The 23,990-nt window shown below is 41.8% G+C and overlaps 2 protein-coding genes across 2 annotated transcripts in view; both read left to right on the forward strand.

The window, feature by feature from the left end:
- Positions 1-4,116, forward strand: part of rad54l (RAD54 like) — a 12,897-nt gene extending 8,781 nt beyond the window's left edge. Inside the window, 5 exon segments of the mRNA XM_076079344.1 lie at positions 594-717; positions 796-874; positions 967-1,146; positions 1,900-2,063; positions 3,806-4,116. Coding sequence (XP_075935459.1) covers positions 594-717; positions 796-874; positions 967-1,146; positions 1,900-2,063; positions 3,806-4,007 — 749 coding nt within the window. The 3' untranslated portion in view covers positions 4,008-4,116.
- Positions 4,117-7,508: 3,392 nt separating this feature from the next.
- lrrc41 (leucine rich repeat containing 41) lies at positions 7,509-20,514 on the forward strand. Its single transcript, XM_076079156.1, has 10 exons — positions 7,509-7,757; positions 8,318-8,404; positions 8,508-8,566; positions 8,664-9,435; positions 12,034-12,270; positions 12,714-12,884; positions 13,801-13,899; positions 15,565-15,693; positions 16,867-16,939; positions 20,068-20,514. The coding sequence occupies exons 1-10, from the start codon at positions 7,658-7,660 to the stop codon at positions 20,285-20,287; spliced, it is 1,947 nt and encodes a 648-aa protein (XP_075935271.1). The 5' UTR covers positions 7,509-7,657; the 3' UTR covers positions 20,288-20,514.
- The last annotated feature ends 3,476 nt before the right edge of the window (positions 20,515-23,990 follow it).

Below are 23,990 nucleotides of genomic sequence, written 5' to 3' on the forward strand. Positions count from 1 at the left end.
GATCAAAATAACTGCTTGCTCTCCTACTTGCCACACACCAAGAGAGGCACACAAATAAGACAGATTGTATAGAAGTCTATGAGAAAATTACCCTACCTCTCACTTTTTTGCCTAAAGTAATTAGTTTATAGTCTCGATAACTAGTATCAAGTCTTCTTAAATACAGCATAATGTTCATTTAGTAAATTATTTAGAGTAAAACAGGGTATGCTTTAGGGCGGGGCTACCTTGTGATTGACAGCTAGCTACCGCTAACAGAGCCGTATACGGCATCTCTACGTCACTCTTCCGCAGTCCAACTATGGTCACTTCCAATTACTGGTTGCAAAAAAACAAAATGTCGACGACAAAAATCCAGGATGGTGAAGGCTTCAAAACGTCAGTCCACAAACCAATGGGTGACATCACAATGACTTCGTCCACTTCTTATATACAGTCTATGGTGATAATATGCCAGTGTGTTCACAGCTTGTTTCCGCTGCTTCACTTATTATAGCATTGATACTGTCATTGTGGTGCATGCTCAAACATGAACTGAAAAAAGGGTCTCATCTTTCTATTTTTTGGTAATATATTGTTTCCTTTTGTTCCAGGGAAAATGCTGGTTCTTGACTACATTCTGGCAATGACAAGGACTACATCTAGTGACAAGGTGGTGCTTGTCTCCAACTACACTCAAACACTGGACCTCTTTGAAAAGCTGTGCAGATCTAGAAGGTGATTTTTGGGAAATTGAATTGTCTGTATGATAGGATTTGTCAGTTGGAGTGAGCAGCTCCTCTTGGTCTTTTGCAGATACCTCTATGTTCGTCTGGATGGCACAATGTCAATCAAGAAAAGGGCCAAGATTGTAGAAAGATTCAACAGTCCATCGGTGAGTCGGTAAACTCTGTTTCAAACCACATTGAGCTTTAAAAAAGAAATAAAAAGCAGCTGAACATCGTCTGACTCCATCAGTTTTCTCAGAATCCAGAGTTCATCTTCATGCTCAGCAGCAAGGCTGGTGGATGTGGCCTGAATCTGATTGGTGCTAATCGCCTAATCATGTTTGATCCGGACTGGAACCCGGCCAATGACGAGCAGGCGATGGCACGGGTGTGGAGAGATGGCCAGAAGAAGACCTGCTACATCTACAGACTGCTCTCTGTCAGTTCAACACAGCGCAAAAGATGCACACATGACATAAAAACAGATCGTCAACACTTCTTAAAGGTGCAATGTGTAAGATCTGGCCAGAACGTGAAGAGGCGACAGTGTTGACGTCATGTCAAAGATACCTATGTTTTGTGCTGCAGAGATATCTACTGAAATTAGCACGCTAACCAGCTAGCCCGGGGACCCCGGGATCAGTGCTGCCCACGCTCTGCTCCCGTAGTAGTCTCCTGGCGGCGGGAAGGACAAAAGGGAAATACAAGTTGTTTCTAATTTCTGCCACTTTGGATTTAATCCAATAAAAAATTGTACACCGACACGTATAGCCACCTGGTTGCACAGTGCGGTGTGCACAGTACGGTGCACAGTAAACGTATAGATGGCTAACATAAACTATAGGCTGATGGCACACATTAACATTAAGTGTTTATTACCGTCTATCAGAGTTTCAGCTGTTAGTCAGTAGTTGGCTTTTTTTTTTTTTTTTTTTTACATGACTGATTACTTTAAATGTAGATTGTATGGACCCAGTAGTCTATTTGTTTGGAGTATGTGGCCAGGTATTACACATTGTATGCTTAATGTCTGTTTTAAGGAATACACAGTAATATTTTCACATGTATAAATAACTAAAAATTTCGACTGATTTAATTATTCAACACAGTTCAGGACCTCATAATGGATGTGTCCGAGCAGCCGGGTGTGCAAAGTTTCCCCGTTTTGACCCGTGTGTTTGTGTGCCGACAGACCGGGACGATCGAGGAGAAGATCCTCCAGAGGCAGGCCCACAAGAAAGCCCTGAGCAGCTGCGTGGTGGACGAGGAGCAGGACGTGGAGCGTCACTTCTCTCTGGGCGAACTCCGAGAACTCTTCACCCTCAACGAGGAGACCACCAGCGACACGCATGACCGGTACATGACTGATACAGCACAAACTTTTTATATATTTGATTTCATGCTCAGCTTGTTACAAGTGTGTGAAACAAATTTTTGGGGACGCATAAAATCTGTGCTGAAATCCTGGATCAATATATCATTTAACAGACTGGTTGATATCATTGCTGGAAGACCCTGACTGGCTCTTGTAGTTTCAAAGTCGCATACCAGGGGTTACATGAACTGACTCTGTAGATTCACGTCTCAAACTGTGTGTATTCACAAAGTCCAAAATACTCATTGTTTTCATCAGATTTATAGCCATGCATATGCTCGGTTTTGTTTTATGAATCTCAAACTTATAAATCACTATGGTACTGTCTGTCACAGTATAGCACTGTTCTGATGACATTGCATTAGCAGCTGTGCTATTCATCTTTTCTAATTCTTTAGAAAATATTCCAAACAACAAAGTGATCCTCTAATACGACTATACAGACACGGCTAAATATGTTTTTGTCTGCTGATTTCTGACAACCGGACTTGAACTTCACAGTGTGAAAGATATATTTCTTTTAACCTCTTTTTCAACATTTTCATGGATAAAATTTGGCCACAAACGTAGTGGAACATGAAGCCTTATGTGGAGATTTGAGGGATGCTGATTATGCTACTAATGAAATCTTATCCCGCCTCCTCATTAAGAGGTGGCAATCGTCCGGCTGAAATGAGCAATTTACAACAAGTCTGTCTAGTCTAGGCGACTGTAGCTCAGGGGTAGAGCAGGGTCGTCCTTCAATCAGAGGATTCGATGCTCCCCTAGTCCATGTTGATGTGTCCTTGGGCAACACACTTAACCCCAAATTTCTCCCGTAGCTGTGCCTACGGTGTATGAATGTTAGAGTCCTGATGGGCAGGTGGCACCTTGCATGGTAGCTTCTGCCATCAGTGTATGAATGGGTGTCAATGATGACCTATAGTGTGAAAGCGCTTTGAGTGGTCTGAAGACTAGAAAAGCGCTTTACAAGTACAGTCCATTTACCATTTAGTTAATAGGTAAAATAAAGGCTAAATAAATTACCAGGTGGCAACCTCCGGTTCTGCCGAGTGAAGCCCATCCTGAAGTGTCTTAAAACTTGCATTCTCGCTACTGACCAGCAGGGGGCTACTCCTCTGGTTGCAAAAAGAAGTCAGATTGTATAGAAGTCTATGAGAAAATGACTCTACTTCTCTCTTGATTTATTACCTCAGTAAACATGAGTTTATGGTCTCAATCTCTAGTTTCAAGTATTCTTCAATACAGCATGATGTTCATTTAGTAAATTGTGGTCCATTTAGAGTCAAACAGACCATAAAGCAGGGTATGCTTTAGTGTGATTGACAGGTCGCTGCCACTACCACAGCCGTATATGCCGTCTCTACGTCACTCCTCCGCATTCCAAATATGGTAACTTCTGTTCATTGGTTGCGGAAAAAAACAACATGGCGACGGTGAAATTGCAGAACTCAAGGCTTCGTAACGTCAGTCCACAAACCATTGGGTGACGTCACGATGACTACGTCCACTTCTTATATACAGTCTACGGTTTTTATGGCTCTCACTTTATATTACATCTCCACCTTATCATATCATGGCTCTCATTAAACATCCTTTTTAAGGATTCATACATCTGGCCCCCGGTGGTTTTCATTTTATGATAAATAATTACCAAGTCTATGATCATAAATGTATGTAATATATTGAACCGGGCCTCTCCTCTTCCTCACGGTGATGTCAGGTTCCGCTGTCGCCGCTGTGTGAACGGCAGGGAGGTCCGGCCTCCCGCAGACGACTCCGACTGTACCAGCGACCTCTCCCAGTGGAACCACTGCTTCGACAAGAAGGGTCTGAGGGACCAAGTGTTGAAAGCCTCCTGGGACGCTGCCGTCTCCTTCGTCTTCCACCAGTGCTCTCACGAGGACCAGAAGGGCGTAGTATAGCGGGAGGAACTCAACAGACTCTCTATCACATAACCACATTCACTGTATGTCCTGATATTTATTTGTTATACAGTTGTTGTTGTTTTTAATTAAAAGTAAAGGAGAATGATTGGTGTTCTATCCATCATGAATGCAGTAACTTCTCAGAAATACCTGCTCTTACAGGAATCTGGGCACAATGCGTCGACACTGGTGATTGATTTGCCGGTTTTTGACCAGTCAAACTGTGGTGCAGTTTAGTTTCCCTACAGCCTTCTGAAAGCAGCCGGTTAGCCAGATATGTACATTCCATCTTGCACATTTGGAACGCACAACGCACACAAATATCCATAATGGCGACTGGTGGTGCCAATGTAAGGAAGAAGCACACATGCCAGCTCTTCGTCCTCACTTATTAGAAGAAAAAAATAATTAAAAGGGACCATGAACAGTTTAAAACATAAATGTCACCATTTGATGCGCCATACCAGATTGTAGCTTTAAGCTAATTTGCATCTGTAGTCCCTTGGTAGGTCAAATTCTGATATATGAATTGTAAAATCTGATGTAAATGTTTTTTTTTTTCGTTTTTTTTTTTCGTTTTTCATTGCTACTGCACAAGCTTATCCAACACAGATCATTCAACAATACAAATACTGCAAAACAGTTCTAACGTAATTGATGAGTGGCAACTGACACAGAGGAGGTAGACCCCGCCTCCTCTGTCCACATGTCAAAGTGCCCTTGAGCAAAACACTGCTTGAGTGTGTGTGCGAGAGGAAAATTTGTAAAGCGCTTTGTCCATCACGGTAGAGAAGTGCTACATAGGTGCAGCTGCGTTTAGCAATTACCAACGTCGGTGTCTGAATAAACACTTGAAATGTTAGGTCCCAGCTCCCTCTGTGTCTCATTGGCAGTAACAGTATGTGTAGATGGCCAACAATATTTTTTAAGTCCAGTGCACTCATTAAAAGAAATGCATTTCACTGTGACAGCCAAACTGGTGGCTCAAATGTATTGTCTATTTGTATGAACACAAGCATAGTAGCCTACCCAGTGGGTGGAGCATAGTACCTAATAATCCTAATAATTGCACACAGTCTCTCCTGTAATGCTTTAATAGTGTTGCACTCGTAAATAGTTCTGTAAAAAATGGAGAACAATTTAAAGTGAGAATTTGGCACCTTTTGAATTGTACTCCAATGAAGTCCTCAGTGTGTTATATATTCACCGTAAAAGCTGAGTCCTCCTTCAGCAATTTTCAAATCACATGAGGCGCAATACTTGATAAAGATGGCATTCCATTCCATTATCCAAACCGCTTATCCTATTGAGGGTCGCGGGGCGCTGGAGCCGATTCCAGCTGACATTGAGCAAGGCAGGGTACACCCTGGACAGGTCGCCAGGTTATCGCAGGGCTCTATATGTGCCGACAGACAAACATTCACACCTACGGGCAATTTCGAGACTCTAAATAACATAAGCTGCATGTCTTTGGACTGTGGGAGGAAGCCGGAGAACCCGGAGGGAACCCACGCTGCCATGGGGAGAACGTGCAAACTCCACACAGACGGACCACCCGGGATCGGGGATCGAAACCGGGCCATGTACATTTGAGTAAGACACAAATAATCAACTGTCGTGAAACAAAGATTGAAACAATGACAAAAGCAGTGGAGAGAGGAGAAAACGTGAAGTGTCTGAACGAGATATGTGACTAACATTTACAGGTAGGAGAGGCTTTATTTCAGTATTTACAGGAACCAGGTTTAACATTCAGAATGTTAACCCTTCATTCAGTTGGGATGCTATACACTGGGGTACAGTAGATGGCGCCGTTTATCTTTCACCCTGGTTTGTAGCCCGCCATTAAAACTAAAGAAGAAGAAGAACCCCAGCTGCTGGCGGTAATGAGGTAATGCGCTTGGCAGCCGCTATGGAACCACTAACGTTACACCAGGGAAGAGGAGAAGACCGACCGTAAACATGACCTGACATCGACGGACGTGAGCCGGTGTTACGTCCCTACTGGTTTCTGGACCTACTGGTTTCCCTTCCGTGCGTGTGTTGTGTTCGCTTAACAGCTGCAGCGGTTTTCTGCCTCTGTCGCCTGATTCGTCACACATTCACAAACATATTGCTCGAGATTTAAAAGACACATCTCATATCAATTGCAGGGATTACGATTGTATAAGTGAGCACTGCATCACAGCCACGTATGAAGAAATACATAGAAGAAAATACATTTATGGAAAGATCGCAACAACCTGGATTCGAACTCTGTCCAGCAAAACAGTAAAACTCCCTAAGGCGGACGCACTACGCCCTCCGCCACTTGTGCTTGGTAATTTTATAGACATTCAGTAATTTATTCATCAAGTCATACCTCATCAGTGTCCAGGAAACGTTTTGGTTTAGGCTGAACTGAAACAACTGGTTCCCTGGGGCGTATCTTCGAACACTTCCAAACCTTTTTATCAATGCTTTTTCGCGAGGCTTTGCCCATACACCAACCGACGCATTTTGACAAAAACAAATGTACTTTTGTGACGATTATACAGTGACGATCGTACTTTGAAAATACACTAAATAATTGCGAACTATTGCTCGGTCGGTCAGGATACGTTTTGGGGCGCCATGCTTAAAAAATATATATTATGCACAATGTCACTACTTCAGCTCTCTTAGTTGTTAGAGGGTAGACTTCTAGCCACTTTGTGAAGTAGTCCACACACATACGTAACCATTGTTGGTGCATTTCAGCTTGCCAACTAGATCCATCCAGACTAGTCTGAAGGGCTCAGTCACCTTAGAATGCAAACCAAAGCTTACACCAACAAGACTTCATACAACATGTTAAATTTAATGTGTATTCACCTCTACGGGTTATACTGAATTGTCTCCATCATAGAGGTCCTGTTTTTCTGGCAGGCATCACATTGGGCAATCTGACCAACCGTGGCAAAGAATTTGTCAACAAAGTAAGTTGATTTCGAATACAAGAGTTCGCAATTATTTAGTGTATTTTCAAAGTACGATCGTCACTGTATAATCGTCCAAAAATACATTTGTTTTCGTCAAAATGCGTTGGTGGTGTATGGTCGAAGCCTCGCGAAAAAGCATTGATAAATATGTTTGGAAGTGTTCGGAGAGATGCCCAAGGAAACCAGTTGTTTCAGTTCACCCTAAACCAAAACGTTCCCTGGGCAGTAACGAGGTATGAGCTAATGGATAAATACTTGAATGACTGATGCATCTGTCAGAGTAAGTGGTGGACCGCGTAGCGCGACCGTCTTTGGGTTTATTATTGTTTTGCTCGACAGAGTTCGAATCCAGGTTGTTGCGATCTTTCCATAAATGTGTTTTCTTCTATGTATTTCTTCATACGTGGCTGTGATGCAGTGCTCACTTATACAATCGTAATCCCTGCAATTGATATGAGATGTGTATTTTAGATCTCCAGCAATATGTTTGTGAATGTGTGACGAATCAGGCGACAGAGGCAGAAAACCGCTGCAGCTGTTAAGCGAACACAACACACGCACGGAAGGGAAACCAGTAGGTCCAGAAACCAGTAGGGACGTAACACCGGCGCGGTGTCCCGTTGTGTCAGTTGCTTAACGTTTACTGTTAGCGGCGTAATTAATGACGTTAGCGAATGATAACACAACATGGCAAACAATCCAAAGGAGCTAACGTTGTGTCTGAAGAAGATATGTTTCCAAGCTGTCAGGAAACATTTCGCTGCTGTGGGCACTGAGGCTGTTCTCGGTAAGTTCACGTTAGCCGTGTTCCCGTAACGTTGACTTTACTTAGCCTCGGGGTACACGAAGGGCTAACGCACACAGAGCGGGTTGTTTACGGTACAATAACTGTTAGCGTTATTGTCGTAGAAGCTAGCATGTCACAACGTTAGCTAACGTTACATATCCTGCAAATGGAGATAGCCAGCTACACTGAACTCTATTCAGAATCTAGCCAGTTGTGGCCATATTATTATACAGTAATTGCCATTTGGAAGGTTTCTCCTAAAATCTAAAAAATGATCAGACTAAGCTTTATTGGTGAAGTAATTTACCGTTACACATAGCGTTACAAGGACTTGTAATTTTCCATTGCTATCTATGTAGTGTTACACAGAAATATAACGGTAACGCTACATAAGTGCCACATTTTAACAGTCACATACCACTGACTGGTGTCTTATATTGATTATTGTCACTTCCATAGTGATTTTTTTGTTTTGCTCAGCTTTTGCTAGTCACGTGTGGTGATGGATTTGGTGTCCACTGTTGGAACGTCCTAAAGTTTACCAATCTGTCCTCACCTAGGTCTTCCAACGCCTCTCATTAAGGATCTTCTTCCTTATCTGACAGTGTGTCAGCTGGATGAGCTCCAGCCTGCCCTCAACCAGAGAGGTAACAACTGAAGTTTCCTCTATTATTTTTTTTTGCTCACAGAGATGGCACTTTTTTTAAACTCATGATTAAATTTGTCATTTTTTCGTTTGCTTTGTCTCAGGGGTGTCCACTCACTCTGGGTGGATTGGAGTCCTACAGGACATGTGTGGACCTAACCATGTAGGTGCAATGTCTCCTTTTTATAATGACCAATATCTCATATACTGAATTAACATCCAGAACCCAGATGTAATATGTACCCTGTGTTTCATTTCAGGTTACAGACTTTGACACAGAAGAAGAGGCCAAACACGAAGTAATGAGGATGCTTTTTACTCTCGTATTCTACGGCTTCACGAACCCTTTCGTCAAAAGGAACATCACAAACTTGAACACCCCGTCCTTCCTGTGGGCGGCAGCTAAATGCATCAAACATTTTCTGCTCACTACGCCAGTTGAGAGTTTAACCGCCGAGCGACGGCCTCTCCTGAACCTCCTAGAGAAGCGTATCTGGAGCGTTGGTGTATCGCAGAGCATTGATATATCAAAGAGGAGGACGCAATCTGCGTTGTACGTCCTCCATCGCTTGCTGGACCACGGGGTGGCCAAAAAAGTCGTGGTACATGTGCAGTGTCCCATAGTGCTGGCCTGGATCCTACATGGCAGGGGATCTCAGTATGTAAATCCCGACTTCAAGGACCTACTGAACAGCAAAAAGGCGAGCTGTATTTCACAAGCCACTTCAGCCAGCGCAGACGGGCCCAGTTGCGGTTCAGGTCTTGGGACCAGCGCTTCAGAGGATCAAGTCACTCCCTGCAAACGCTCCAAATTGGACTCTGCGGAGCAATCTAGGAAAGCGAACTTTACATTGGACCCGCAGGCTCTCTGTAAAACCTTCAGTCCGCGTGACGGTCCCTCGGCGGGGGCTTGTCCATGGGGACGGATTGATTGTCTGGACATCAGGCAGTGTGGGTCTGACTCCCTCAGAGTGCTGAACTCTGCCCTGCCCACATTCTTCTGCCTTCGCTCTCTAACTCTTCACAGCTTTTGTAAGTTTTTAACTTGTGTATTTAGGGGAGAGGGGGTTCAGGGGGCATCCCGGTCTTTGCACCATGTATCTGTGCTTCCACGCTATCAGCAGCATTGACACATTGAGGTCTATGAATTTCCTCCAGCACTGCTGACAACAAAGGTGATGAATACCTTTTCCTTCCTCATAACACATTTGCAAAGCTAGATCGCAGTCTTCTTCCTCGCTGCCTTTGTTTGGCGCATTTCTGCACAACTTCCTGTCGATATTAACTAAATCACACCAGCAGGTCAAGAAATATTTTGATATTCATAAACATATGCGTAATTTTCTTGTTAATAGTGGGCTGAAGTCTCTGACGCTAACCAAAGTCAGTTGTTTTTAAGATAAATTTGACCAAATTCCAATTGAAATTTCTCTCCAGTCCGATACAATGCAAGTCACTGGAAATGTACCTGTTGTGCCCACGACATTGATACATTTACAAACAATTTGTTGACACAAACTTAACTCATTCAGCTCCATTGTATTTGGGTGGAGGCAGAATTCTTTAGAGAACTGTGTCTCAAAAACCTGGACAAACAAAACTACAACTATCTCCATGGACAGATACCTCTATGGGCTGTGAAACTGAACCTTTCAACAATACAACTGAGCATTGTCCATGTAGAATTTGTATTACCATTGCACTTTATTTGTGTTTGATAATAGAATTCAGATTTCCTTTACATTTTGCCGTAGAGAATGTGCTGCTCTCTGTTGTGTGAGAGAAAAACCCCTCGACCCTCGCGTGTTCATAAGTACTTTGAACACTAATTCAAATACTCTGTAGGAGACTGAACTAAGTCCTGAATATACCATTAACATTTAGGCTACATACAGTGGATATAAAAAGTCTACACACTCCTGTTAAAATGCCAGGTTTTTGTGAGAAATGAGACCAAGATAAATCATGTCAGAACTTTTTCCACCATTAATGTGACCTATAACGTGAACAATTCAATTGAAAAATAAAAAACTTACAATAAGCTGGTTGCATAAATATGCACACCCTTAAACTAATACTTTGTTGAAGCACCTTTTGATTTGATTACAGCACTCAGTCTTTTTGGGTTGGAGTCTATTAGCATGGCACTTCTTGACTTGGCAGTATTTGCCCACTCTTCTTTGCAGAAGCGCTCCAAATCTGTCAGATTGCGAGGGTATCTCCTGTGCACAGCCCTCTTCAGATCACCCGACAGATGTCCAATTGGATTCAGGTCTGGGCTCTGGCTAGGCCATTCCAAAGCTTTAATCTTCTTCTGGTGAAGCCATGCTTTTGTTGATTTTGATGTATGCTTTGGGTCGTTGTCATGCTGAAAGGTGAAATTCATCTTCAGCTTTCTAATGGAAGCCTGAAGGTTTTGTGCCAAAATTGACTGGTATTTGGAACTGTTCATAATTCCCTCCACCTTGACTAAGGCCCCGGTTCCAGCTGAAGAAAAAAGCCCCAAAGCATGATGCTGCCACCACCATGCTTCACTGTGGGTATGGTGTTCTTTGGGTGATGTGCAGTGTTGTTTTTGCGCCAAACATACCTTTTGGAATTATGGCCAAAAAGTTCAACCTTGGTTTCATCAGACCATAACATATTTTCCCACATGCTTTTGGGAGACTTCATGTATGTTTTTGCAAAATTTAGCCAGGCTTGGATGTTTTTCTTCGTAAAAAAAGGCTTCCGTCTTGCCACCCTACCCCATAGCCCAAACATATGAAGAATACGGGAGATTGTTGTCACATGTCCACACATGCCAGTACTTGCCAGAAACTCTTGCAGATCCTTTAATGTTGCTGTAGGCCTCTTGGAAGCCTCCCTAACCAGTTTTCTTCTCATCTTTTCATCAATTTTGGAGGGACGTCCAGTTCTTGGTAATGTCACTGTTGTGCCACATTTTCTCCACTTGATGATGACTGTCTTCACTGTGTTTCATGGTATATCTAATGCCTTGGAAACTCTTTTGTACCCTTCTCCTGACTGATACCTTTCAACAATGAGATCCCTCTGATGCTTTGGAAGCTCTCTGCTGACCATGGCTTTTGCTGTAAGATGCAACCAAGAAAATGTCAGGAAACCCCTACTTGAACAGCTGAACTTTATTTGGGATTAATCAGTCACTTTAAATGATGGCATGTGTGTACTGACTACTATTTAACATGAGTTTGAATGTGATTGGTTAATTCTGAACACAGCCACAAGATTTCAGTTTGTTTTTCAATTGAATTGTTCACGTTGTAGGTCACATTAATGGTGGAAAAGGTTCTGACATGATTTATCTTGGTCTCATTTCTCACAAAAACCTGGCATTTTAACAGGGGTGTGAGACTTTTTATATCCACTGTATGTATAGTACTTGGATGGAATATTTTCTGCATGCTGAAATCTACATCCGATAACTACCACATACTCTCCCTTTAAACTGCAGTAACATTTAAAGGGGGTGAATTAAATCCATGGGATCTGTAGACAGCATTGCTGAATTGAAACCATTTAATCAGTTGACAAAACTAAAAGCGAGGGTAGACGGCACATTTTTGTTGTGGGGGTGCAGGAATAATTAGTTGTAACTCGTTTGTGCAGTGACCTTCAGGGACTCTGATGTGTTGTCGCTGGCCAGAGCCCTGAAGCAGCTGTCGGAGAGCTCCCGCAGCTCTCTTGCCGATCTGAACGTCAGCGTCCTGCCGTGCACCCGGCTTGTGAAGGTCCTGCTGGACGCGAGCCCCAACCTGATGTCCCTGCACGCGGAGATCCAGACTTTGATGTGGGGGCCGCGCCTCTTACCGCATCGTCCCAGGACTGCAGAGTCAGACATGTCAGGTGCTGTGAAAAGCTTCTACTCAAAGGGAAGTTACACTTCATGTGTGCAGGATTGAAAGTGTCATGTTGTTTGGAAAAACAAGAGATGAACCAGTCCAGATTTAAGCTACTAATTCTTTAGTGAAGCATTTCTCAACGGAGGTGCATTCAGGGAACGTCGCAGGGTTTGCTGGAAGCAATATTTTTGAAAGGTGGGCGTTGAGGTTTTCTTGGTAGCCGTTTGCGAGTATCTGTCTGTCCTACATTCGAGAACAGGAGGTTGAATTCTCTTATTGTATTTGGATAAAAGCGACATCTAAATAATGTCATGTAGACCTAAACTGCTCCTTTTTAGAGTTTGTTCAAAATGGATCGGTACAGCAGAATCACACATAGTTTTAAATACAAATACTGCTAATACTACAGCAGTGTAGGGTATAATTATCCACCTACTTACCCCTCAGCTGAGCTGCTGCCCCTGGAGAAGCTGGACATCAAAGTGGCGGAGCTCCAGACAGATCTGAGCTTCGTCACATCCGTGCTGAGACGCTGTCCACATTTCACCTCTCTTCACCTAGCCGGGATGAGATTACCAACCGGCTCCTCTCTGAGCCAACTCTTCACCACTCTCTCAGGTATGTGTGCGATGTCACTGTACGAGGTTCACCACAGGGCGAGTTTACAGGCCTTCTAAAAAAATTAACCGTGTACACAAAGCACTGGGGCATCGGTGAGATTTCCACCCATATGTACAGAGGATTCCCAGTGGGTATATCAAATGTTTAGAATTGACATCTTGACAGCATAAGTCTGGTGATATTCTATATTTTTCAAATCTTGTGTGTTTGTGTGTATCAGAACCTGATGTAGCTTCTTCCTCTGCCACAGAGCTCCATTGATGTGCATAAACTATTAAAAACACATCTATCACTCAGGGGGACATGTTCCTTTATTACCATCAACACATACTAGTTTCTTTTTAACTCATACACCGACCTGCTGCCACAAACCAAACCTCCACCAAATGTGGATGAAGCCACTGCTGAAAATAGTCCCCAACAGTTCTCCTGTTTGAGTAAAGTTTGTGTATATATACATTTATCAGAAGGTATTGAGATACACTATCACACTGCTGTTTTTTTTTACTGGATTTGTTGCTTATAAGAAATATAGAGTAACACCAGAATTACCCTTTAAGAACTACTGAACCGTTGAGATACATGTGAACAAAATTCTAGGCCGTTACTGATCATCTTCAAACCATGTATCCCCCGATTTGAAATGTGTTTTGTTCAACACAAATGCATAACCAAATCCATCTTGGTACAGATTTAGTTGTTGTGACTAAGATAGTGGGGCTTTTGCAGTTTAACTTGTCAGTTGTCTCTACTAAGCTTTTCTGTGCTGCAGTTTCTTGTTACTAATCAGTCGGCAGAAACACAGGTACAAATATCTGTACAATAAGCTAATATAATGCCTGCCCTGCCCTAATATCAGCCTGGTCCATTTATCTGTCTAACTCTTAACCAAATTTAATCTCTAAACTTTTAGAGTCAAATCCCCTCTTGAGGAGTCTCAACTTGGAGGACCTTAAGCTGTCCGATTGTCTCCCCGAGATCCTAAATCTACTGAGAGACTGCAAGTTGGAAGGTAAGAAAAGGAGAACGACTCGTGACTGCAGGAGAACATCAGATACATGGGAAGTCAAGTCAGCTTTAGCTGGTCCAAGTCGAGCCGCGATGTCCTGTTTTTAAGCTTCTAACTGAATTTCTGGATTGGAGTTTAGCTTCACTCCTGTGCTCCAGTTTGTACTGCCACACATCAGCCTTACTTTACTTTTTACGGATCAATTTAAGCCCTATCAAAGCATTGAGAGGCTTTTAATGTGAAGGAGTTGTAGAAAATGCGATGTGTTTATCATTGATTTAGTGGAGCTTTGCAGGTGGTGCTGATCGTCAATGAAAACAGGTCTGACACAACATGATATAATATTCAATTTTATAGTAACGGCTACAAAAAAGTGCAAAAGTGTTCTTAAAATATACTTAAAGTACCAAAAGTACTTATTATGCAGAATAGTGTATTGGATTATAACTATTAATGCATTAAAGTATTCATCACTTTAATGTTGCAGCTGGTGAAGATGGAGCTCACATTAGTTACTTTATATACTGCTGGGTGGTTAAATCTATAATAATACATCAACATTTATTAGTTGATTATATTTAGTTTTCATCGTCAGAATCTGCAAAGTAACGAAAGCTGTCAGACACTTGAAAAGCACGATACGATCCACTGAGATGTAGTAGAGGTAAGAAGTATCATAAAATGTACTAAAGTAAATGTACTTAGTTACTTTCCACCACTGGCTGTGCGGTGGAGAAACACTTGTACTCTGCCAACGCAGCTTGACTGACTCTTGGCTGTTCACCGCATGGCGTGGCTCCCTTAGAATACCTTTCTTTGGTGACACAGTCCATAATGTCTGAATCCAACACATAGGGGCTTTAAACCTGTTCATAAGTGAATACAGTTTTAGCAGAGGCTTTACATATCTACTTCAGTTCATGATATGACCTGTTATGAGATGAGATGTTAATGTTAAGTTCTCTTTCTAAAGCTGCGTTATGCAGAAGTTTGGCTAATGCTAAGTCCTGCGCGCTGTCGTGCGGCCCAGCCGTCAAGTACAGCTTGATCCGGGACGCCACCACGAAGCCAGATCTCACGTAGCTGGTTAGCCTGAACATTCCTCTGACTAGACATTAGCCAGGACCAGACTGGCTGCAGGACCTAAGGCCTTAGGTCCTAGCTGGGTTAGCTCAGCTTCCATCCTCCCTCTCCTCCATAGGGCGGTCAGTGGCGTTTGGTTTGGCAGCTTCGGCGGTGATCTTAAGGTCCGCTCCACACAAATGAATCCAATTCCTACGCATCCTTCCCCGTTGTTGATGAGTTACATTACATTACAGTCATTTAGCAGACACTTTTATCCAAAGCAACTTACAATTCAGATTCTATCTACACCGTAGGCACAGCTACAGGAGCAATTTTGGAGCTAAGTGTCTTGCTCAAGGACACATCGATATGCAACTAGCGGAGGCGGAGCCAGGGATCGAACTGCCGATCCTCTGATTGAAGGCCCTGCTTCCCACTTAGCCACAGTCGCTCCCCAGATTCTTCTCTCATATGCCAGAAGTGCTCTAGCAATAATGACAAAAAGACAACAAATCAAGAGAAAAAATGTAGTAAAATGCATGGCAGCCATGGTCTCAGCATCTCAATGTTTAACCATCTGCCATTTTCCTCTCCCACTCTCAGAGCTGCGGTTTAATGACTGCCGCCTCGTTGAGTGCTGGAGCAACAAGGAGGAGAGTTTGCAGCGGCTGGTGGCCGCTCTGAAGGCGGTGCCCTCCCTCCACACACTCAGCTTGGCTCAGAACCGGCTGGGTAAGTCCTTCACGTCTCTCCACTGATGGGATTCAACTCGGGGATCATCAGTGCCAAGCTTTTACTGCTGCTGTTACTGTCCATGAAAGGACAGTAACTTGCCATGAAAGTGCCTTTTGAGTACCTTTTCTAAAGCTGTGTACAAAATAGAATGTAGGCTCTTTGTATTGAGATGGTGATAGCAAACCTATTTCTTATGTTTATCATTGTTTATGGTCCTGAGCTGGTAATTGATGATCATCAGATGAAAAAGGTTGAATTATGTCAAGATCCTTATCCTGTAGATTATGGAATTTATATGGAATTTTTTCAGGGATATCTTAATAAAACTGTTAGTCAAACTTTAACTGTTAGTTAAAGATGGGGGTCTAAATCCACAGTCCTCATTCTGTGCACTCTGTAGTTCTGCACTCTGAAGTTCAGCTGAAGCCATTTGTTATCAAAACATGTCATATTTTTGAAAAGGATCCCCATTAGCTTCCACAAGGAGTCCGTTAAAGTGAATGAACTGTGGGTCCGATTGAGGTAAATAGAAGGTTGTCAGTTGTAAAATCTGAGAAGAGGCCCAAGGCCCCCCCACGGCAAACAGTTGCATCAGAACGAATGAGTCGAATCAGAAAAGGAGCCTTCGTAATAAACTCTTTGAATCCTATTCATAACTTTTCATCCAGAGTGCAGATGTTGAGAAACTGTAACATTCAGTGGAGTAACCAGGTCAGCTGCCATTTCTATTATAGACAATATTGTGACATGACATCGTTACAATGATGATCCTCTATTCACATGAAATCCTTGAGACTTCTAAACACAGCTGTGTAGTGATTGAGAGTGGAGAGAGTTCAGTTAGTTTTCTTTTCTCTTCAGTGGAGACACAACAGGTGAATACAGTTTTCATTCTCATTATAACTAATAGATATCACCATGAAACTTCCACAGCTGATTACTTACATCAGTTAAACGGTTTCTGAATGTTATGTGTACATTTTGTGCGCTTTGAACTTGAATGGTGATAATAGGTTTGTGTTGTGTTCACAGCTTGTTGCCCGTTCCAAAAGATCAATTCATATTTTTAGTTTTCAGTCTCAACAGACAGGTGACGCTATTGGTGCATCTCTAAATCATGAAGGCAAATTAAATATTTACTTAATATATGGTAACTGTCTGTGTCAACAGCCAAGAACGTGTGTGTGCTGGCGGAGCTGTTTTCAGGACCCTCGCCGAGCTCAGTGAAACGACTCGACATCAGGTGAGAGCTGCCTCGGGCTTCAGCTTAGTTTAAGGTCGACGTGGTGAAGCCGGCGCCAGAACATGATGTAACCATTGCCTGTGTGCCGCGGCGCTCGCTCGTGCACCTCTACATTTTTTGTAACTTGGTGCTTGCTTAGAGCTTTACAGACGTGACTGTTCCAAATAGTTCACTGATAAAAGTACTATAAATTAGTTTTTAGATGCTTTACAAATCTCCGTTTGACTAAATATTTTGCAGCTCAATTCAATTCAATTCATTTAAATTCAATTCAATTTATTTTTGTATCGCCCAAAATCACAAATTACAAATTAGCCTCAGGGCTTTACAATCTGTACACATGCGACATCCTCTTGTCCCGGAACCCTCACATCGGAACGGGAAAGACTCCCCCCAAAAAAACGGGGAGAAAATCAAACTGTTTACAGAATATTCAACCTTCATTTCTTTTTAATGCATTTAATATATGACTTGTTTCTTTACAGGGCTTGTACTGAGGCTATGAAGTAGTCCATAAATATGAGATATAAGTTTACAGTTATTACAATCCCTCCTCTGCATTGTGGAGGTTGCTTTATGGCGATTTTCCTGTTGCACTCATTGTCTTTTTGATTCTTCAAACTTTTGGAGAATAAAGTGATGAAATGTGCATTGAGCATAAACGCCTTTAGCTCTATCTGAGAGGTATAAACAAAACATCACTTCTATCACTATCACTTCAAAATCTTTATGACCCAGTGGTTCATCAGCATTAGCTGATGAACCACTGGTTCATATAGATTTTCTCTTTTCAGCCGTAGCAAGTTAAGTCAGCTGAGAAAGTCAAAAGCATGTGGGCTCCTCAAACTTTGACTCTACATGTTGTTGAGACTAAAGAAGTTAGCATGTGTATATTGTATTTACTGTTACTGTGCCTCTAAAGTCTACATTACACCATATACCTAAAAAAGCATTACATTTCAAATAATGATTGCATGATTTACCTTGTAATATGTTTATCATTGTGGATTTCATTTTCTAGAATTATGCTCAATAAACAATATAATTTTTGTTTGAAACATGGAGAGAAAGAGAAAAAAATATGATAGATATATCTGTATAGATATAGATATACACACGTGGACAAAATTATTGGTACCCTTCCGTTAAAGCAGTGGTTCTCAAACTGTGGGGCGCGCCCCTCTTGTGGGGCGCGGTGGTATTGCAGGTGGGGCGCAGGGGGAAATGCAGAATTTTTTTATTTCAAGAACTTTATTCATACCTGCAAACTTGTCGCTTTTCGGCGAAATTTGCCGTTATGAATCAAAATATATCATCCACGTGAATCGTGTAGATCCGTAGAGGGTTTTGTTGGGGGGTCAACTGGCCAGCCAGCGTTTCTCAGATTGGAGTGAGACGAGGAGAAAAGGTGATGTCGTGATCATCACAATAAAACATCTCTGATGTGACGTGTCGAGTCTTGGCCAATCAGTGTAAAGATGTCTACAGCGTACAAAGTTTAAGTTACGTCATGTTCCGTTACCGTTCAGACTTGCTGGGTTAAGTTAACGTCCACTGCATGCGGAACTTTGTCGACTGTTAACATTCATCATTATCGCGATATAGAAGGAAAAAACATAATGTTATGAAACATGCAGCCCCCCCCCCCGCGTTCCGGTTCAGTTCACGCGGTCACTCATTAACGTTAAACCCAAACACCGGCGCATCTGGTTGCAGGTTTTTTTTTTTTTTTTAACTCAAAGTAGAATGAGGATGATTTCGTGGTCAGAATAACTTTCATGACCACGAAACATGAGGCCCAGATACTGATGAGATGATGAGGTCAAAGAGCTTCAGGGAGAGGAGGCTGGTTGTGTAGCGCAGCTTGACGCAGGGCTGAGCTGTGAAGGAGCTGGGCCTGGATAAAGGTGGAGGTCTAAACAGAAGTGAGTACAGCTTCCTGCTGTCACAGTATTTTAAATACATTGATAAGGCAGGGTATGCTAAATGCAGCCTCTGCTCCAAGGAGATGAACTACAGCAACAAGAGCTCACATGCCCTCTCATCACACTGTTCACTGTGATGACCACAGTCAGTGTACTAACAGTCCCAACAGTCCCACGTTGCTCTCAAGAACCCTGAAGTACTGAGAGGGTTAAGGTACCTTCATTTCAGCGGGTTGTTAATGCCTCTGCATTAGATCACAGCTATTATTTTACTCTTGATAAGCTACCTTAGCCAGAGTAGATTATCATTTTCATTTAAATAATTGAACTGGATTGAATGCATAATTAATTGCAAATAGAAGATGGGCCACAATTCCAACAACTGTACAGTAACAGTGGAAGTTAATATTAAGCCCTACAGTAACGGTTCAATGAAAGATTTGCACTACAAAAAGGAAAGCAATATGGTCACTAGCTGGATGCTACTACCTACTAAAGCTCTTATTGATGTGTCAGTGTTCTGAATGCCTGTCAACTAGAGTATATTTATAAATGTTTATTCTTTTAATCAAACTATTGTCTCTCATTCGTTTGTGTCATTTAAGGTAGACTGTATGCTTTGGAATTGTCATTATTAGTTTAAATACTACATTTTCTCACTTTTTCATGTATACACCGAGATTTCACAAAATGTTTGGTCATGGAAATTTGGTTTAGAGTCATGGAAAAGTCATGGAAATCCATTGGTCAAAATGTGTATGAACCCTGACTTACTCTAGTACTGTACTTCTTGCAAAGCTACACAATTTTATAGTTATTTTATGAAATACAATGCATTGTTATACAGTTAATTAAACCACCTAACGGTAAATAACAATGAATAAAATTAGCTCATTACAAATGCATTTTACAGTTTATTGCATCAATAATAGTCTGATATTATTATATATCTATCTATCTATCTCTATATCTATATATATTAATGTAACAACTACAGAGCCCATTTGACTGTATAGTGAGTACTTTTACTTGTATACTTTAAGTACATTTACTTAATTATATTTTTACATACCTTTATTTAATTCAGACTTTGAATTGAGGACTTTGTTGGGACTTGTAACAGATTGTTTAGTTTTTTATCGTGATATTAGTAGCTCACAACTTTACATCTTTGTCAATTCGCTGCCTTTTTGTCCTGAACAGCTCCAACTTCATTCAGCCGGCTGAGCTGCTGGAGTTCGCTAAGAGGTTGAGGACATATCGTCCACCGCACCGGCTGAACCTTGACCTCAGGGTAAACCCAGGGGACCGAGACCCCGACACGTGGAACGCTGCGCTGAAGACGCTTCGTCCATTCTGTGTTCTACTGGTGAAAGGGTGGAGTTCCACTGACACAATGGCAGACCATATCAGCAATATGTGAAGAACGCTGTGTGTGTGTCAAACACTGTACGAAGTTAGCACTTGATGTTAAATTTGTAACAATCATGGTAGAACATACATTATTTTGCTTTGTAATTAGTTATGTGACACATTGATTGGTTCTACGTATGTTTTTTTTTTTTTTTTTTATCAAATGTAACATTGAGTTTGTTCACTTGTATCAGACTGCACAATGGCTCAGTTGTAAAATAAAATAACATTGCGTTAGTTTGACATTTGAATCATTTATTAAACCAACGTTCGTTACACTTCACAGTGTGAGTGACAGTGGACATTAAGATGCATATAAAAAAATCTGGATATATATATACAGTATATATCTATCCGTACAGATCTACGGATGTATGAAGATGCTTTTGGATTTCTAGATGTGGAGACATTTCGGGTCACATGCAGCTCTTTGTGACAGGAAGACAGTCGATAGCATCTGTGAATATCCTTGTTTGTATTTGTAAAATAGACGTTAACTATGATGATTTAGGGATGGGTTATAGAAATAATCTTTCAATTTGACTCGGCATTATTTAAGCTGCTCTGTGCTCTAGACTATAACCAACCCAGTACTCTTTTTATCAGTTTTATTATGAGTGGTAATAGGCCAACAACCCATACAGGTTTTTAAATAAACTTTGTATTTAAAAGTGTCTGAGCTCTAGTTTTATAATGAATACATATTTTGATATTCATATTGTTATGTGGAGGGCACAATTTGAACCGAGGCCATACGATCATTTAACATTTCTTTTTTTACAAACTATGGGATTTTAATATTTCTTCTATAAACAAAATGCAGAACTTTTCAGCTTCTCTAAATAGTCCTTTATTTACCTATATTTTGTATGTATTAAATATTTTAAAGGTATATATATCGACTTGGAAGATTAAATTAATGTAGAAAAACTTGTGAAATGAAGTTAAAGCTACAACGGTTTAGTTCAGCTTTAGTGTCAAGACTGTGAGACTCTTTCCTCTTGTGTTCAGTTTTCATTAGTGAAGCATGTTCAGGGTTGAATGTTGGATTCCACCACATCACACATCACACTAGACTGGACTTCTCCTGTACTGCTAACATAATCACTGTACATTTATGTACTGCTTTGTCACATCTGGATCAGTGGACGAAGATTTTAGCTCAAATGTTTACAATGTTTTCATTCTCATCATAGAGAGGACCATAAAAAGTAACAACAACCCTCCATTATAACTTTACCCAAGTTACTGAGAACACGACTCTGGAGAATTTGAACCCAAACACAAAGCATGCTGGGAAGAGGGATAGCAAGCTCACAACCTGTCTGGAAGTCTGTGGAGTCCATCAGGGCCTGGAGAAAACCACAGAGCAAATGTCTGGTATGAATATCATACAGCACCAAACCTCCCTTCAAAATATTTACATTCAGAACAGAATCAGAGCTTCACACAGTTTACACCTCAGATATTATTCTAAGATTTTCTATCACAAATATATAAAACATTCCTGTTTTAATTTTATGACTTCTACAGACTTGATCATTTCTAACAACCATTAAAACATCTGATGAACTGAAAATACATCAGAGACACTGAGACACCACAGATGCAGTAGATGTGCATCACACTGATGACGGTACCTTAACTGCAAAGCATTGTGGGAGGAAGAAGAGCTCTTTCTGGTAGATGAAGTTCAGCGTCCGGTTTTCCAGATGATGGAGGTTCATGTTGATGGCTGTGTGCTCTTCCTTCATGCAACATGAAACCTGTGAGAACAAGAAGATGGAGAACATTTAAACATAAAGGCAGCTTTAATCCATCAGCCCAGCAGACTGTTATTACACACTGATCTGTTTGTTCTCTAAAAGCTTCTATTTACCAGACTGAGTGTCTGCTCCTCCATTTAGGTCTTCTCATGGCAATAGGACAGTTCCTCCTTGATGATATCAGATCATCTTCTCAAGTCTATTCAAGATTAAAAAAATGTTATTCTCTGTAAAAGTTAAAGAGAAAATTTGTACTTTATTCATTAATATGTATGAATGTGATGAGTTTCTTTCATCTTGCAAATGTTTGAAATGTGTGTCTCACCTCTGTGTCTTTATGATGTCCTCAGGGCTCTTTGAATCACATGTCCTGCAGGTTAAACAGATCGGATGCCAGAGTCTGCAGGTGAGGCGGAGGTGCAGGTAGCTGGAAACGTCTGGAGGTGGAGGTTTGAGCTGCACCTTTCTGCTGGTATCTGAAGGTGGAGATGAAGACTGCAGGTTACTGATGAAGGCTGCAGGAAGAATCTGGAAGAGTTTGTAGGTGCAGCTTTCTCTCACAACATGCTGGTGGTGGCTGAGGCTGTAGGTGGAGGTTTGTGTTGCAGTGGTCAGAATCTTCAGGTGGAGGCCATGGTGGAGGTTTCTGCAAAAGGCTTTGGGTAGAGGTTTAGGTCAGTGAATATCTTCAGGTAGAGGTGGAGGTGCAGGTTAATGACAGAGGCCATTGGGTGGAGGTGCAGGCAGTACCTGTTTGTAAGTATTTCAAGGTGTAGATGGAGGCTGCTGGTCGCTGTCAAAGGCTGGAACTGGAAGAGGCTGTAGGTGGAGGTTCTAAATGCAGCTGTCTGCCAGAATGTGCAGGTGGAGGCAGCTGCACATTCTGGCACAAGGCTGCAACCTGAATCTTAGGGGGAGGCAGTGGCTTCAGGTTGCTGGCGGAGGCTGTAGGTGCAAATGTAGGTTACAGCTGTCTGCAAGCAACCTGCAGGTTGCTCGTAGAGGCTGTAGGTGTATGTTTAGGTTACAACTGTCTACCGGAATGTGCAGGTGGAGGCGGCTGCAGATTCTGGCAGAAGGTTGCAACCTGAACTGGAGGCGATTGCTTTAGGTTGCTGGAGGAGGCTGTAGGTCTAGATTTAGGTTACAACTGTCTGCCAAAGTCTGCAGGTTGAGGCGGCAACTGCAGATTCTGGCAGAAGGCTGTAAATGGATGCTGACTGAGGTTGCAGATGGAACAGTTTTTTTGTTGTTGTTAGAGGCAGTGGATTCTGACCAGAGGAGGCTTTAGGTCAGGGGTCGGCAACCTTTTCTATCCAAAGAGCCATTTTGCCCTATTTTCCACCAAATAAAATTCGTCTGGAGCCGCAAAGGCTATTTGATATCACAGCTTATAAAGTTGTATATATAGTTATATTATATATACAAAAACTATAGTTTGTTGTATTTATGAAAATATAGAACAAGAATAAAGACAATTCTTGACATTTTTTTCCAATTTTACCTGATATAACAATATCAAACTCTTATGAAGAGGAGAGTTTGCTGCAGCAGCTGAGAAATCGCTCTTTTTCGCTCATCCTCCAGCGTGACACTTTTCAGCACATGCTGTGTGCTTGTTCTGGGAGCATACAGGTAAGCCAGCATCGTTGGCAGTGAAAGCAAATTAATACGTCCACGCAGAGTTAAACTCTCTATTTTCCTCCGTGACTTTTCTTTTTTTGGATTAATCCATTGATAGTTTACAGAGGGCGGGGGTCTGAAAATCATGATTAGCCACCTGCAGGGAAAAGTGCTTGACAGGGGTAGAGGATTTAACTGCCTGTGGGAATAATTAACATATAAGATTCTGTTCATTCTTGCTTATAAATTATATTCTCTCTGAACACGTTTCTCTTTTTGGAGAACGTCATGTGAGATAACTTCTTCGATTAGCGCAATTTCCCT

This window comes from Anarhichas minor, unplaced genomic scaffold (assembly GCF_050575085.1).
Source record: "Anarhichas minor isolate MPS153535 unplaced genomic scaffold, ASM5057508v1 ptg000071l, whole genome shotgun sequence".
In the NCBI taxonomy this organism is placed as follows: domain Eukaryota; kingdom Metazoa; phylum Chordata; class Actinopteri; order Perciformes; family Anarhichadidae; genus Anarhichas; species Anarhichas minor.

What these genes read in the sequence shown, in the direction of transcription:
- lrrc41 (XM_076079156.1), top strand. Translation starts at nt 7,658, where the DNA reads ATGGCAAACAATCCAAAGGAGCTAACGTTGTGTCTGAAGAAGATATGT. An exon ending in GGGCACTGAGGCTGTTCTCG is followed by an intron (nt 7,758 to 8,317) that starts GTAAGTTCACGT and finishes GTCCTCACCTAG; the next exon opens with GTCTTCCAACGCCTCTCATT. An exon ending in TCTAACTCTTCACAGCTTTT is followed by an intron (nt 9,436 to 12,033) that starts GTAAGTTTTTAA and finishes TCGTTTGTGCAG; the next exon opens with TGACCTTCAGGGACTCTGAT.